The sequence below is a fragment of the Mercurialis annua genome, linkage group LG2, assembly GCF_937616625.2.
Source record: "Mercurialis annua linkage group LG2, ddMerAnnu1.2, whole genome shotgun sequence".
NCBI classification, from domain to species: Eukaryota; Viridiplantae; Streptophyta; class Magnoliopsida; order Malpighiales; family Euphorbiaceae; genus Mercurialis; species Mercurialis annua.
In genome coordinates, this window is record NC_065571.1 from 5409399 (window position 1) to 5425671 (window position 16273).

The window sequence follows — 16273 nt, forward strand, 5'->3', positions numbered from 1 at the left end:
ATCTTGATTGTGATGTAAAGCAACAGTTACAACTATATTCTCATTCTTTATTATTTTCTCCAATGATCATACTTGTTCATCAACTTGGTATTTTTTAGAGGAGGTAAGATTTACAGTGAAGTCATGGTTAGAGAGATAAATTTTTAGTGTTTTTGTCAAATATAACATGTTTTTAAATCTTACCAGTTGATCAGTTATCTTTTCAATTTTTAGTAGATTTTAGCTGATGTGGCATATACAACTTTACGCCATGCCAATACTAAATGAGGAGAAATTTTTAGGTAGACTCAGTTCACCACGTCATCTATGGACTAAGCCTATCACATAATGACACGTCATTAAAATGATGACAATCTTGTAATATTACTATTTAAAAGTGTAAATAAGTAATAAACGAATTTACAAGATTGCCATCATTTTAATGACGTGTCATTATATGATAGGCTTAGTCCACGGATGACGTGGTAGACTGAGTCTACCTAAGAATCTCTCATGAATGAGTGGTGAATATATTTGACAAAAATTTAAAAGATAATGAACAAACTAATAAAGTATGAATGTCATTGTATATATGGCAAAAATGTTAATTAAAATTATGTTTGGATAACTTCATTTTGCTAAAAATTACGATGAGAAAAACGAAAGTTGAGGAATGTCAATAAAAATTACTCGATTTTCAACGCTCTCTTTAGGAAACACAATTATATACGATTTTTTTTTATTAAACAATACACATTACAATTTTAACTAATCAGTAGAGACAAATGCACAAGTACAATTTACATGAATACTGCAGTCCATCGTTAATTGGGGTCTAAAGTGGGTTCTTTCCTAAGAAATACTTTTAGCTTTTAAATTTTGCAAATTCAAGGGTTTTCTTGCCTTGAAGCTTGTTAGTTACATAGTGTTTATTGTATTCACCATGACTGTATCTTCTATACTTGCATGGGTTGCTCTGATTTACAAGTTCCGGCATCGGTCCGACCTCTATATCATAGCTTGGAGCATAGAAACTGACAATAGAGAGTCGCTCTTTTTCCTTGTGAGTCACTGCCCTATGCTCCACACTCTTGTACTTTCCATTAGTTAGAACCTATACATAATATTCAAAAATATTAGTTAGATATATAAATCAAATGGAAAGTTTTCATTCACGATACTTGAACTTTCTTTCTCTTTCTACATGGTACCTAAATTTCAATATTATTGTGTTATAAGTCCATGTTTTATTTATAAGTCCATGTTTTATCATTTAGACAGATATGGTGGTTGCACGTGCAGAGTAAACATCTATATTACCGCCACGTAACACCATTTTGACAAACTTAAGATACTGCCAAGATTGGATTTTAGAGGGGGCCAATTATACAAAAATTCAAATATAATAACTATATTTTAAAAAAATAAAAATAGAAGGGGCTTTTTGAAGGGTAAAAAAAGTTGAGGGGGCAATTATATGAAAATTTAAACCTAACCATACCTATTTGTAAAAGATTAAAAGATTTTTTTAGAAGAAAAAAAAGCCCGGGGGTAGAGCCCCCTTAGGCCAATGCCCCGGCTCCGCCTCTGTACTTTGACGTTGTAAAATTATAGTTCAAATATATTGTAGTTACATATTGAAGTTTAGGTACCACACTATGATAGAGAATAAAATTCAGATACCGTCGGAGAAATTTTCTCAAATGAAAAAGAAAATGAAGTGTTGTTCTTACTTCTAGAGTATCACCAATGTTGATAACTAATGCATTTGGTATAGGCTGAATAGGGACCCATTTGTTGTCTTTAAGGACTTGGAGTCCTACAACAGAGCTACCCTTGCCTTGCTGCAACACTGTTAAGGCACTTCCATCAGAATGGGGACTTAACCCTAAAACAAGGTCAGGTCTTGAGCATGGTGGGTAGTAATTCATTCTTATTGCTTGCACACTATTTCCAAACATTTTTTCAAATATGTCATCTTTTAACCCAAGTGTATTTGCTATGTACTTTAGTAGCTTCTCACATAATTTCCTCACTTCTTTTGAGTATTCCTCTACTGTTTCACTGCACAAAGAGTAGCAACTCAAATTAGTGCTCAAAACTATTTGCAAATAGTTGTCCAAATTTTCACTTTTAACGATTTAAGTACAACATTTGAAAACTGGCATCGTACATTTGAAAATTGGCATCGTACCGTCCCATTTTTTATTTCTATACATCTTACAGCCCAATCTTATGATCAGGTCTCGTTTCATTCATTAAAACCTGACAAAAACGACATTTATGGCGAAGGGAAAATAATTTTTGGCCAAAAATTGCTTGCTTAATTCGCTAAAGAAAATACTAAGGTTAGCCTTTTATTTGCAAATATTTCTATATTTGATTGTATTTGATTGACGCATGTTTGTATATGTTGTACGAAATCTTTTTCACTCTTATTTTTTGGCGTCGTGCAGAATTCTCTCCATTTTCCTCAAGTCCACTTAGATGTTTGACACTTAAGTAAAATGATAAAAATGAAGGGAATTAAATATCATTATGCTTAGGTGTCAAACATCTAAGTGGACTTGAGGGAAATGGAGGAAATTTGGACTTGAGTAGAGCCATTCCCTCTTGTAAACACTTATGGAACTCAATAACTTTTTATTTTTATAAAACTTATTGTTTCTCTGTTTTTCATTTCAGGATTTCTATTTCCGTGTTATATAGATTTCGAGTTCGAGTTACCCAAACTAGAGAAGAAGCTGACAGAAATTATAGAATTACCTGAAACTTGGAGGGTTTGAAGGCCATAATTTAGGGTTTCTAATAAAGTTAGGCTGAATCCCAAGAGCAAACATGTTACACCAATCCAACTTTTGATCCTCAGAAAACACAAAAGCTTGTCCATAACCCTGAACAGTCCCTGGCGCCATTGGATACTTCTGCTTCTCCTCCAAAGGTAACATAAAAAATTCATTAGCCACCTCTTCTATTTTCTCAAGCAAACTCAAATCAATTCCATGCTTCACCACCTGATATTTAAAAAATAAAATAAAAAGTTAAGCCTTAGCTTGCAAAAACTATTTAAAATATATAAAATAATTTAATAATGCTCTGTTTTACCTGAAAAAAACCCCATTCTTGACAGGCTTTCTCAAGCTGCAAAATTTCATATTTATTGCCTTTTAAAAGCTTTGAGAAATCAATTACGGGAATAGAATCAGGAGACGAGAGTGGTGTGTTTAGTATTGGTCTTTCTGTTTTGTCTCTAACGAATCTGTGAGGTATTTTTGTTGGTTTAGATTTTGTCAGTTCTTGAACATCGTCGATTTGGCCAACCATTAATGGAGAAGGGGCCATTGTTATGAGATGACAGAGCTAATAAGATGTTGGTAGCTTCTACTTGAGCACAACTCTGTATTTATAGGCAGAGAAAGCAGAGCATTTTTGAATGTGCAGCAGTGTTTTAAAAACCGAACCGACAGTCATAGTTTATCAAGCAGTTTAATTATCGGTCTAAAATATTTAGTTGTCGGGTCAACCATAGACTCAACTAGTGCAACCATCAATTCAATTGGTTAAAATATATCTAAAATTATAACTAGCATTGGCAGAGTTAAGATTTTAATATTGGGGAGTTTAAATCGCAATATATATTATATGAAAGAGACAATTTTAAAATAAAAGGGACAAATTATATATCGTAATAAAATTTATGTACTAATATTAACATTTTTAGATAGTGGGAGGGCATGGCCCCTCCATAACTAGCAATTAAATTTAAAATTTAATAAATGCATCACACTATAGCTTGTAAATATAGAACTAAACGGTTTTTTACGATTTAACTGATTTAATGAATATCTATTTTCATGATTTTTTTCGCTTTAAAGAGATTAAATTGATCTTCAATTTTTTTATCAATTTGGTTGAACCAGCTAATTGAGAGTGTTTATTCCATACAATCATTGCGCCGCGTCATTTTTACAACAAACCAATGAGCATTTACGATAAGAGATTTTTTTTTTATTATTTATTTTTTTATCATTTAATTTTTTATATGGCGAACAAATTATTGGTTTACTATACGAATGACATATAACGCGACGGTTGTCTTGCATAATTTTCCCTTGGTCGGTTTCTAAAATGCTAATGTGTAGTATGTGGTGTATAGCATGTCATGTAAGGTGTAGGCCCATGTTACATGCACTTTTTTAGAATTTAGTCGCACAAGTATTCTTTCCAGTAGTGCTCAAATATCTGCATGATCAAGAAGCATAAACTATATGGTTGAATACAAAGCAAATCATAAATTTCAGCATATGGGTATTTTTTACCGAACAATCGTTTGGTGTTCCGAATTGCATATAATTAATAGCTCGTGTTCGATATTTTCAAAATATAAATTTTACATTGTAACTAAACAACACGTTAAAATTCATTATTTATTTTTTAATTAACCCTAAATTATTGATAAAAAGTATATTTTTTTATTTGTCACAGAAAAAGTTGTTTTTAAGATTGACTTAGAATTTTAATTTTGATTGGTGCTTGTGCATCATGAACACTGCCAATCTATCTATGAGAAACTGCGAGGACCCAGTAGCTAAAAACCCTACATAACAATAGCTTGTCGTGCATGGCAGACTTGTTTATGAATGGGGGTAGGGGCCATTCAGAACTCGAGTTGTTCTAGTTAGGGTGTGCAAAACTAAATAAAATTGAGTAATTAAATTGAATTGATAAATTTGGTTCAATTTAGTTGGATAACTATTTAAATAAAACTAAAAAAAATCAGTTCGATTCATTTTTGACATAAAAAGTTCTAGTTAATTGTGCATATACAATCGAAAAACCCAAACTGACAAAATTACTGGAATTGATCTATTTGATTTGATTTAGTTTGATATAAAAAAGAAATTACTGCACTTCAAATTTAGACAAAAAAGTCAGCTGACACTACAAGAAAACACAAATTTAGCGTTGAATTTGTTGTTAATTTTTTTTTAGTGATAAATTTGAAATTTGTCACTAAATCCTTCAAATAATTGTCGGGAGTTATCCCACCAAATTTAATGACGGATTTTGCAAGAGTTAGCAATGGATTAAAAAATATGTCGCTAAATCTGTAAAAGTTGAACCACCTATCAACTAGTTCTAGTTACTAGGTCATAGTTAAATCTAAACATGTTTTCATATGCATGTGGGTTGTCACATTCTCACTTATATAAAATCAATTACTCCCACCAATATTTCTAATATGGTATCAGAGCGAGTCTGACCCGGATTTTTTTAATTTGTTGGTTGTCCGTCTGGATGTTCATTCCTAGCGGCCCGGTCTGGCGTTGCCGCTGCGTATTAAATCAAAAAATTCATTAGGTCTGACCCAAATTCTTAATTTGCCGATTATCCGTCTGTATGTTCATTTTCAGCGACTCGGTCTGGTGTTGCCGCTGCGTATTAAATCAAAATTCCAGTTTCAGGGGGAGTCGGATGTTCATTTTCAGCGACCCGGTCTGGTGTTGCCGCTGTGTATTAAATCAAAATTTCAGTTTCAGGGGGAGTCAATTTTAAGTGACAACCGGATGTACAGTCTCGGTTGCATTAGAAGGGGAGTGTTAAAGTTAATCCCATATTTCTAAAGAATGCAAGTATAAATGAGTATAAGTATAAGGTTTAAACACTCAAAAGCCTTCCACCTTTAAACTTTTTTTCAATTGCACCTGACGTTGGAAAATTCTCTCAAAACCCTCCCACCTTTAAATTCCATTCCAATTGCACCCTGACGTAGAAAAATCCTTTCAAAATCCCCCCACTTATATTTTTTTTTTCAATTGCACCTTAAATTAGAAATTTTTATGATTTTGATTTTAAAAAGATTGGATATAATTTTACAAAAATGATTTTTTATATTATTAATAATATTAGTGTATAATTAGAATATAGATTAAAAAAAATATTATTTTAAAAAAAAATCATGTGAAAAGATGTCAATTTAATATTTTGGGGTACAATTGAAAAAGAATTTAAAGGTGAGGGGGTTCTGAGAGAATTTTCCCACGTTGGAGTGTAATTGAAAAAAAGTTTAAAGGTAGGGGATTTTTAAGTGATTAAACCTAAATATAAAAGTTCAACCACCTATCAACTAGTTCTAGTTATTAGATCATGGTTGAAACTAAACACATTTTATATGTATGTGGGTTGTCACATTCTCACATATATAAAATCAATTACTCACACCAATATTTTTAATAGTACTCGCCTGACCCATTTACCTAGGACCGAATTTGGATAGTAATTTTTTTATTTTAAATTCGGCTCGAGTCCTATCCTGAAATTCTTGCTATTTTATGGGCGAGTTCGAAATTTTATTTTTATATGTTTCTCATATAGATCTGAAAAATTCAAGCCCAAACCAACAAAATTACTTGTTAGAATTGGGCTTTAATAACAAAAATGAAGTCCGGACCAAGCTCGGTTGGGTTTGACTTTACACAAAAGATTAGGAAGTCTGGTAAACCCGACCCATAAAATTAGACAAATCTTTATAATTTTTTTTATTATCACTATTTCCTCCGTTTTTTTTTGTTGTCTATTTAGACAAATGAATTTGTCTATATTTACTTGTCCACTTAGATTTTTAAGATGGTTTTAGTTATTATTTTTAAAATTTATCCCTTCCTAATAAATAATTTTATGACTTAATTTACAAAATATTTATTAAAAAGTAAGGTTATATTAGTATTTACTCCAATAATTTAAGATAAAAAGTCCAGTTTCTTAATATATATAATTTTGGCTAAATGGACAACTAAATAAAAACGGATGGAGTATTATTTAAGGAGGACAAATTTCAGAGTTCATGAAAAAATTTAATTTCACAATATCCAGCGCACTAACTATTTGAACTAGCACACTAACTATTTGAACAATATCTCACTGATACAAATTTTTCAACTCTAGTGTTGCTGTCATACAGATCTATTCAATAATTATAAGATGAAGTTGGTTTTGTTTTAATTGTTGATTATGATGCTGAAATAATATAGCATTAGGTTCTTTGTATCCAAGAAATCTTAATAAGCTGGGCCATTCAGATTTTCTTCTAAATTAATCATAACACAAACCGGAAATTACAAAAAGTATCGCAAATTATTTTGAATGGGATTATTTTGAACATTACATAAACAAGAGCATCTAAATAATTTGCAAAAATGTAGTTTCTATGTATGCATAAAATAAATACTGTGTAAGATATCATAGCTCTATTTCTTCTGTCAGTTGATATTTATCACAAAAATAATAAAAGAAGAAAAGAGATAGAAAATTAACCAATATTAAAAAAATCAAAATAATTAGAAAATGACTTAATAGATATTCTAATTTTATAACAAAATAAATCTTTGAATTACAATCTTTATATTATTATAGTTATTTATTTAAAATAAAAAATGTAATACATGACTTGCATGTAAAAAAAATATCACTTGTAGAAAGGTACATAAACATATGTAAATGATGCAAACCGAATTTCACCATAAATATAATGAAATCGAGTCGTACAGGATCCAACTCATCTGAGTGAATTTAAGGACTCGTACAAGGTAAAAATCCAATGATAATAGCACCTTAGTCCAAGAGACCTCGTCGTGCCTGGAGAGTAAAAGATAGGACTCATCTGAATCGGCAGAATCCTCAACAAGACCGAATATCTTAGAATTCGGTAAGATCTGAGGTCAAGTATAAAGCGTAACGCCGTAGACCTGATCACTCAAAAATGGAATGATATTTAGAAGACCAAAATACAGAACCACTTAAGAACTTTAAAATAAGTTAAGCCTTAAAAGAGGAAAATTTACAAAAAAAAAACAGAAAAAAACAGAAAAAAAATTATAAAAATATGTAATTACGAAAAAAAAATTAATATCTAAAAATTTTATAAAAATACGAAATAAATTTTCACTTATTACGTACTGTATCAGAGATGTATGTATTGATGATGTATCAAATATATACAAATATATATCAAATAATTATTTTTTATAGTAAAAAAAATATGTAAATTATATAAATTTTTTAAGTTTTAGATAAAATTAAATTTTATTAATCAACTAGGTATGTTTTTAAATTTAGTGATTTTTTTGAATAGTTTTATAGTTATCTCTTAAAAAAATAAAAGAAATGGCAGCTAACAAAATTTGCTTTCTGTCCCCATTTGTCTCAACTTTGCATCATCCACACGTGTCAAAAGATACCAAAAAATTGAAACAAAAATTTCCTCTCTTTTTTTCCCTTGATAAAGAATTCACCGAACCTTTTAACATTTCCCTAAAGAAACACAAATAACAAAACAACCCCACAAACAAACAGTGCAAATTATTTTCGGTCTTTCCATATAATATTAAGGCTACTCACTCAAAACCCCTCACTTTTACCTCCTTCTGCAAATATATTCTGACGTATCAATTTTATCCTAATTTGCCCTTTTATTTTTTTTAAATAATTCTTCATTTTTAGCCTATATTTCAATTAGACCCTAATATTATTAATAATATAAAAAATAAAGATTAATTTAAACTTTTTTATAAGTGAAAATTTAATGTTTTGGGGTACAATTGAAACATAAAAGGGCAAATTAGGTAAAATTGAAAAAATTCCTATGTTAGGATATATTTGCAAAAGAGATAAAGGTGGAGGGGTTTTGAGTGATTAAGCCTAATATTAATTGTGGTACATGTTGTTTGAAAATCAAACGATTTGATATATCACTTTAAATTCCGTTAATAATTAGGGGTTTCTATTAGTTCCATTAACAATTTGATACTCATTTCAAACGACACTTTCAATTATGTTAATGGTTTGATACTTCATTTTCAAACAATTTGGTATTTCAATTTGAGTTATATTAATGATTTGGTACCAAAATTTAACAGAAAGTTGTAATTATTTGCATAATTTAAAATAAGATATCAAATTATTTGATTTTCAAATAAAAAGTATCAATTATGGATTATAACATATGTAGGGGACTCGCAGTAATTTACTAAAAAAAATCAAGCTACCATCATTTTTCACCTTTTAAGAATTAATTAAAAGATTGAACCGAACTTGTCGATTCAACTAGCTAAACTGCAAATGGGTGGACCGATTTGATAATTTAAAAAATCGAGGCGAATTGAATTAGACAAAAAGAACCAAGCTAAATTCAAAATTGAACTAGTGATTGGATCATGAATTATACAAACTAGATTACAAAAACAACGATGAAGCCAGACTATATTTAAAGCAGAGTACATTTTAATTATAAAACTTAAAACATAATACTATGAAAAATATCCATTAAAAAATATAATTATTAATTTAAGATAAGATGTTTCTATATATCTTTTTATACTTTTTATATTGTGGAATATTTTTAGTGTTTTTTTGAAGGTAGGCAAAGGTGCCCTCCATTCGATTTTTAAAAATGATTACTAATCCTTAACTTTTTCAGGAATCTTTCGGTCTTACCTTAACTTCATCAAAAAGCACTACTTTAAGAACCATAAACCTATATAGAGGCGGTCATGTGCCGGGTTAAACCGTATCCGGTCAAACCCGGCCTAAAACCCGAATGAGGTCGAATTAGGGCCGGTTCAACATTTCTTGGAAACGGAACCATTGGTTTCGGTTTTAAACCAGCGGTTCCGGTTCCAAACCATGTATTATTATATATATACATATACATATGATTAATTATTAATATATCATACTATATCCATTTATAATATATACTATTATAATTAAATAAATATTATTTATATATCTTTAACGTATTATAATTTGTTATTCCTTTTAAATACTAGCCATTAATTTTATCTTATTTCTATAGTAATATACGACTATATCAACCATATAAAAATAATTAATTTTCAAAATTTATGGTAAATTAAATTAAATTTTAACTTGATATTATAATTATATCAACCATATTTATAAATAATTAATTTTCAACCATATACATTAAATTAAATTTCAATTTTAACTTGATTTAAAATATTTAGATTTATTTTTTCATAAAATATACTATTTTTTAATTTTTTCAAACCGTCAAAACTGAAACTGTGTACCGTAATTGGCCGGTTTCGAACCGGCTTGGAACCTTCCAAGAGGCGGTTCATGGCCGGTTCAAAAATTATTTGAACTGTGACCCAGCAGTTTCGAACCAGAATTGCCGGTTTATGAACCGTGGCCACCCTATAATATATTTAATTTAGGTAATCTATTATTATTATTATTAATATTATATATTTTTTTTAGGATATTTTTTTTTGAGAATAATGTTATTGCTATTAATTTACCCTCTTATTAATTTACCAATACACACATAGAATATAGTGATTAAAAAAGCACATCTCCATCAAAGTTTCTGTCGTTTTGTTTATTTTGCCCCTTTTGTAGAATTTTAATTTCCATATTTTAATTTGGGCTTCAAAGTTAGATTCCATCTATGGTTTCTCTTCTCTCGATTTTAACCCATTTTATCAAATATTTTAACTATTTTTATTTGTTTTTTCTTCAACTCTTTCAGAAAAAATTCCTTTAAAAAATTCCAATTAGTATCTATTATAATTCATGCAATTCATTAGGATTCAATTACTTATTTTAATTGCTCCAACTTTCAAGTCCCTCAAATTTCAAGCTCCTTTTACTGGTTAGTCTCATTGCTCTTTTTCAATTTGCATATTTTAGGGTTTCTTTAATTTTGATGGTTCTATTTTAATGTAATTTTAAAAATTTAATCTCTGCGTGTTTTTTTTTTGTTTTTCAATAATTTAATTGATGTGGGTGTTTTTGGGTTTGGGTATGATAATGAAATTTAATTGCGTTTGCAGTGAATGAAGTGAAAGGGGCAAATTTGAAAGGTTAATTATTTAAGTTAAATTATTAAGAAGAAGAACAAATTAGATGTTTGCAGAAGGTGGTATGGATTGTGGGAGAGAATCAGGTGGAGCAGGTACAGTGTTAATGCGGTTTGTGTGGCCTCATGGTGGTAGAAGTGTGTTCCTTAGTGGTTCTTTTGACAGGTGATAAATGCTCTAATTTGCTTTTGAATTTCTTGGGAGGTTTAATTTATGAGTTTTGATGGGAACTTAGGTTTTGAATTTGATTGGATGATGTATAATTGCAAGACATTTGTATGATGAGTTCTTTTGTTTTACTTGAATGTTTTATGTGAAGATGGACTAGGCTTGTTCCTATGTCCCCGGTGGAAGGTTGTCCGACGGTATTTCAGGCCATTTGCAGTATAACACCCGGTTATCACCAGGTGTGTTGGTTTGCTTTAATCTGCTGTGGCTTTGGTAATTGTGAGTTTGTGTTGCTGTCATGCTCAATCATACTTACATGTGCGCATGATGTGGAATGTCGAATTTGTTAATCAAGTCTAAATGTTGTGGTCTAGTGCAATGGTGAATTTGTTAATTTAATGGGAAGTTTTTCTTTAACGTTTGTGTTCAACCTTTGATCCTTTCTGCTGATAGGAAGCTTGAAGAACTTGGAATGATTTGATTTATGAAAACATGCGACTCTGAATATCATATGCTGTTAGCAATGTATTTTATTTTCTTATTTTACATTGCATGTATAGTCTTTGGTGTCATGATATATTACGATATTTTATTATGCAGTACAAATTTTTTGTTGATGGAGAATGGCGGCATGATGAGCGCCAACCATGCTCAACAAGTGAATATGGGGTAGTGAACACAGTTCTATTCACCGGGGAAACCAATTACAATTCTGTCATAGGTCAGGAGATGCCATTGGGCATGGAACTGGACAATGAAACTTTTAGACGTGTGGTAAGTGTGAGTTCCATTTAATTGTAATCCTGATCCACAAATTTATTTTTTTCTCTTACTTCCACGACCAATTATATGCATCGATGGTTTTTTTTTTTCAATTGTAAACATGCTCAAGCCTTTTTATTTTGTGTATGTTCTGTTGTGTTCAAAGTTTTCCCTATTTACAAGACTATCGTTTATAAATGCAGGTCCATGTATCAGATGGCACAGTGGGTGACGTTCTACCGAGGATATCAGAGGCTGATTTACAGGTCTCTCGTCATCGTATTTCTGTATTTTTGTCCACACAGACTGCATATGAGTTACTACCCCAGTCAGGCAAGGTCTGGATATTTGTCCAATTGTTTATATCGTGAGAAAGAGTTTCATTGTTTGATCTTGATGTATGTGGTGCATTACATCCTGATTCTCCTAACTATAACTACAGGTTGTCGCCTTGGATGTTGATGTACCGGTAAAGCAAGCATTTCATATATTACATGAGCAGGTACATTACCTTTTTTTTTACGGAGACAGAATTTCGATGAATATGTATTTGACTGTATTTCAGTCCTATAATTTTTTAGAAATGAGAAGCCACTGAGAACAGGGAAACCGATCCTTTATTCTCTTTGCAAAACACACATTTATATGCACAACACTCTGATTAATACAGAAACTGCTCTTTCACATTCTAATTGAAAACTATTGTGAAATATTTGCTCGAATGCTAATAGACAGTAATTGTCAGTTTCTGTAGTTATTGGCCTCATTTAGTTTTCTTGGCAATATAATATCATTTTGTTATTTGTCAAAATCCGCTTTTTGGTAGGTTATCTTTATAGGGTTTGTCATCTTATAATCTTTCCTTTGTTGGTGAATGGTGCTGGTCATGCATATTACTTGTTGCTGATGACAATTTGGGTATACATTTCTTCTGAGTTAAGTTGTTTCCAGGGCATCTCCACGGCTCCTCTTTGGGACTTTAGCAAGGGCCAATTTACTGGAATGCTTAGTGCCTCAGATTTCATCCTAATTTTGACAGAGGTATGTTCATGTGAAATCAAGATCCCTTTTCCTGGTGAGTTTCTTTTCATATATACAAATATTCTGCTTCTTACGGTCATTGATCTTAAACTTGCGTGCATTATTTCCAAAGTTGCTTTTTTAAGCAGAATGCTGTATCTGGAGTTCTTCCCCTTTTTTGTTCGTCTACCTAACTACCTTTTTACTTTGCTTTTGGAACTTTCTTTCTACTGTAATACTCTGTTTTTAAATTGAATCAATGTGTTAAGACATTAGGATAAGAGGTACATCAACTGAAATACGTTTCTGATTTCTTTCTGTTTTTGTTTTTCATGTCCTTTCTACTTGCAGCTTGGGAAGCATGGGTCAAATTTAACAGAGGAAGAGCTTGCTACTCACACCATATCTGCCTGGAAGGAGGGAAAAGCATATATGAATAGACAAATTGATGGACATGGGAGGGCTTTACCAAGACATCTCGTCCATGTGAGTGATCTTTGTTGTGCATGTCTCCCGTTTTTATGTCCCACTGATATTTGTATTGATTGACTAGTTGATTATAATTATTCCTCATGAATTATTTTGTAGTCTCTAATTTTTAGAAATCATCATGTGTGTTTTACTGTAAAAAACAAATTTCTTGTGCGGAGAGCTCTTGTTAACTGACCAATGTGTGCTCACTAATTGTGCTAGACTGGGCCATATGATAACTTGAAAGATGTTGCTTTGAGAATATTGCAAAATGAGGTGGCTACCATACCCATTATCCATTCATCTTCAGAAGATGGCTCATTTCCTCAGCTCCTGCATCTTGCTTCACTCTCAGGAATACTTAAATGTAAGTTTTCTTATCGGTGTTCTGTCAACTTGTACGTCATTTTTACTAACTGAAGGACATTAATTTCCAGGTGTATGCAGGTATTTTAGCCATTGTTCTGGCACCTTGCCCATACTTCAGCTGCCGATTTCTGCAATTCCATTAGGTACATGGGTTCCAAAGATTGGAGAGTCTAATAGACGTCCTCTGGCAATGTTGAGACCCAGTGCTTCACTTAGTTCAGCTTTGAACTTATTGATTCAAGGTATGCTTCTGGTTTTATCAAGTGCTTAGAAATTGAAGTTATTATTAATGGCGAAGCTGTCGTGCATGATTAAACAAGTTGAGATCTCACTATTATTTAATCTTTGATAAGCACCTTTAGATTATATGATCAATAGTGAAAATATTCTAATTGTTGCCGTGATAAATTGCCATCCTGTGGTGAACAAAGTCTGGACATGGTTAAATAGGTCTCCCGGAACAAACTTTGTAGATTTCTCAAATATCTACTCGGTCCATTTACTTGTTTTGAAAGGGCCCTTATGACTCAATGGACATTGCATACTAGGAATTTGCATTAAATACATTAAATGCTCCTTGTTCAGATGGTATTCTCTTTATCTTAGTAAATATTTATTTTGATTTGTGGGGACCCTGTTACTGCAGTAGGATTGCTGGCGGCTTTTGCTCGAGTCTCTTGATACCTCATGAGCAGAACTTTTGATTATAGGTTTTTGGAAGGAGCAAAGAGATTTTATTAATAAGTTATTCGTGATGTTTAGCTTAATGAATAGGACTAGTAATATTATCATTCTTCAAAGGGATAGCTTTTTATGGTTTGGGAAATTGCATGATGATATGCATAAGTAATGCTTCCTTATTTGCGGATCCTTAGCGTCTTGAGTTCTGAATTGCCTTGTTTTTTGCAGCTCAAGTAAGTTCAATACCAATAGTTGATGATAATGACTCTTTACTAGATGTCTATTGCCGGAGGTAAATAGTTTGCCTGTGCATAATATGGCTGTATTCAGAGTTCAAATTTCCAATTTTATCTAAATTGCTGATAATTTTAAATTTTCTGAACAGTGATATAACTGCTTTGGCAAAAGACAGAGTATACACTCACATTAATATTAATGAAATGACTATTCATCAGGTACTGCTATTTCTTTCTCAATATTAGTGATATAACTGCTTTACTAGATGTTTCATTCTCTCTGAGACTTCACCAAGCTACTTTACAGTCTACTCGAGCTAATTTGAAAGCGACAATTTCAACGTTTAGATACTTTTATATTCCCTAATAGTTGCTCTGTTGGACTTGATTAGTTAAAAAACTGATTTGAATAGTGATACTCTTGAGAGTTTCCGGATGGGAGTAATGTAGGTGATTTCTGTATGCACCCTTCTAAAATGCTGCAGAATTGCATTGTCTTCTGAAAGGACCTTAGGCTGTAGAATTTAGTGGGGATTTCTGAAATTTGTAATATTTTCAACTTGAACATGGTAAAGCTCATAAAAAGTCCTAAACATCAATTACTGTTCGACCTTTTTGGTTCATTTCATTGAAACGACAACCTTATTTAATTTTACTGCTCGAGTTGGGCTTATAGGCTTTGCAATTGGGACAAGACTCCTACTCTCCATACGAAGTAAGGGGTCAGAGATGTCAAATGTGTTTGCGTTCCGATACATTGCATAAAGTAATGGAGCGATTGGCAAACTCAGGTGATTTAAATTTCTGTTTAAAATTTAAACCAGCGCCTTTTGTAGAAATCCAGATACTAAACTGACGGTTCTTAATTATGAGTTTCAGGTGTTAGACGGCTTGTGATAGTGGAGGCTGGAAGTAAGCGTGTAGAAGGTATTATTACACTGAGCGACGTCTTCAAGTTCTTGCTCGGATAGTTCAAAGGGGACTAACTGCAGAAGGGTATTATTTACTCGAAAGAGATTGTGCAGTGATATCGAAACTCCTAGCAACGGCATGTTGTATTTTAAAATCTCCTGCCTTGTTTCAAGGAGAAACCGTTATTTTCGATTCGTATTGGCCTCATACTTGGTTGCCTATTATATGAATTATTTCTAGGCTAAAAGATGAGGGGCATAGAATTTCGGAGCTGATTCTCTTCCGATTCCTAAGCTGTCGTTTTTGTTAGCGGAGGAGAAGCTTAATCTGAGCCATCTCATGTAAATTTTTATGTAAGTTAGCGGGACGGGGCATGTAATAGCTGTATGCTTCACTGCTGCTGCTAAAATAGAAAAAGAAAAGAGATGGGGAAGAGGAACATGAAATCAATAGTTTCTCTCATATTAGGCTGTGATTGGTATTTTAGGAAATTTAATCAACTTGTAACTTTCTCTTTTGGTCTTTTTTTTCCCTTTAATTGATGTGTTATCCTCATTGGAGTTCTATATTAACAACAGAGAGCTTCAATCTGTTCCTATTACTGCACATCAGGCTCATTAGAAAAAATCAGAATCTGAGGCAAGGTTTCTAAATGACAGATTTGGAAATAAATCTCTAATTAATAAAATCATTTGTTGAATTCAATTTTCTTTTCAAGTGTATAACCGTCTTTTATTATACTTTCGGCGGTCACCGTGTGCTTTATGCAATCGATTAGATCATATAGACATT

At 31.8% G+C, this 16273-nt stretch overlaps 2 protein-coding genes across 2 annotated transcripts; one reads left to right on the plus strand and one right to left on the minus strand.

Annotated features, from left to right (window-relative positions):
- Positions 1 to 687: 687 nt before the first annotated feature.
- LOC126670712 (protein SRG1) lies at positions 688 to 3375 on the minus strand. The gene is made up of 4 exons (XM_050364525.2): positions 3085 to 3375; positions 2746 to 2993; positions 1713 to 2043; positions 688 to 1093 (listed from the first exon to the last, which is right to left on the minus strand). The coding sequence occupies exons 1-4, from the start codon at positions 3319 to 3321 to the stop codon at positions 845 to 847; spliced, it is 1065 nt and encodes a 354-aa protein (XP_050220482.1). The 5' UTR covers positions 3322 to 3375; the 3' UTR covers positions 688 to 844.
- Positions 3376 to 10448: 7073 nt separating this feature from the next.
- On the plus strand, positions 10449 to 15999 carry LOC126669056 (sucrose nonfermenting 4-like protein). Its single transcript, XM_050362365.2, has 14 exons — positions 10449 to 10654; positions 10836 to 11027; positions 11182 to 11269; positions 11631 to 11804; positions 11996 to 12130; positions 12235 to 12294; positions 12744 to 12833; positions 13164 to 13298; positions 13506 to 13650; positions 13721 to 13894; positions 14562 to 14625; positions 14719 to 14788; positions 15246 to 15360; positions 15449 to 15999. Exons 2-14 carry the CDS (start codon positions 10909 to 10911, stop codon positions 15538 to 15540), a joined length of 1461 nt encoding a protein of 486 aa, XP_050218322.1. The 5' UTR covers positions 10449 to 10654; positions 10836 to 10908; the 3' UTR covers positions 15541 to 15999.
- The last annotated feature ends 274 nt before the right edge of the window (positions 16000 to 16273 follow it).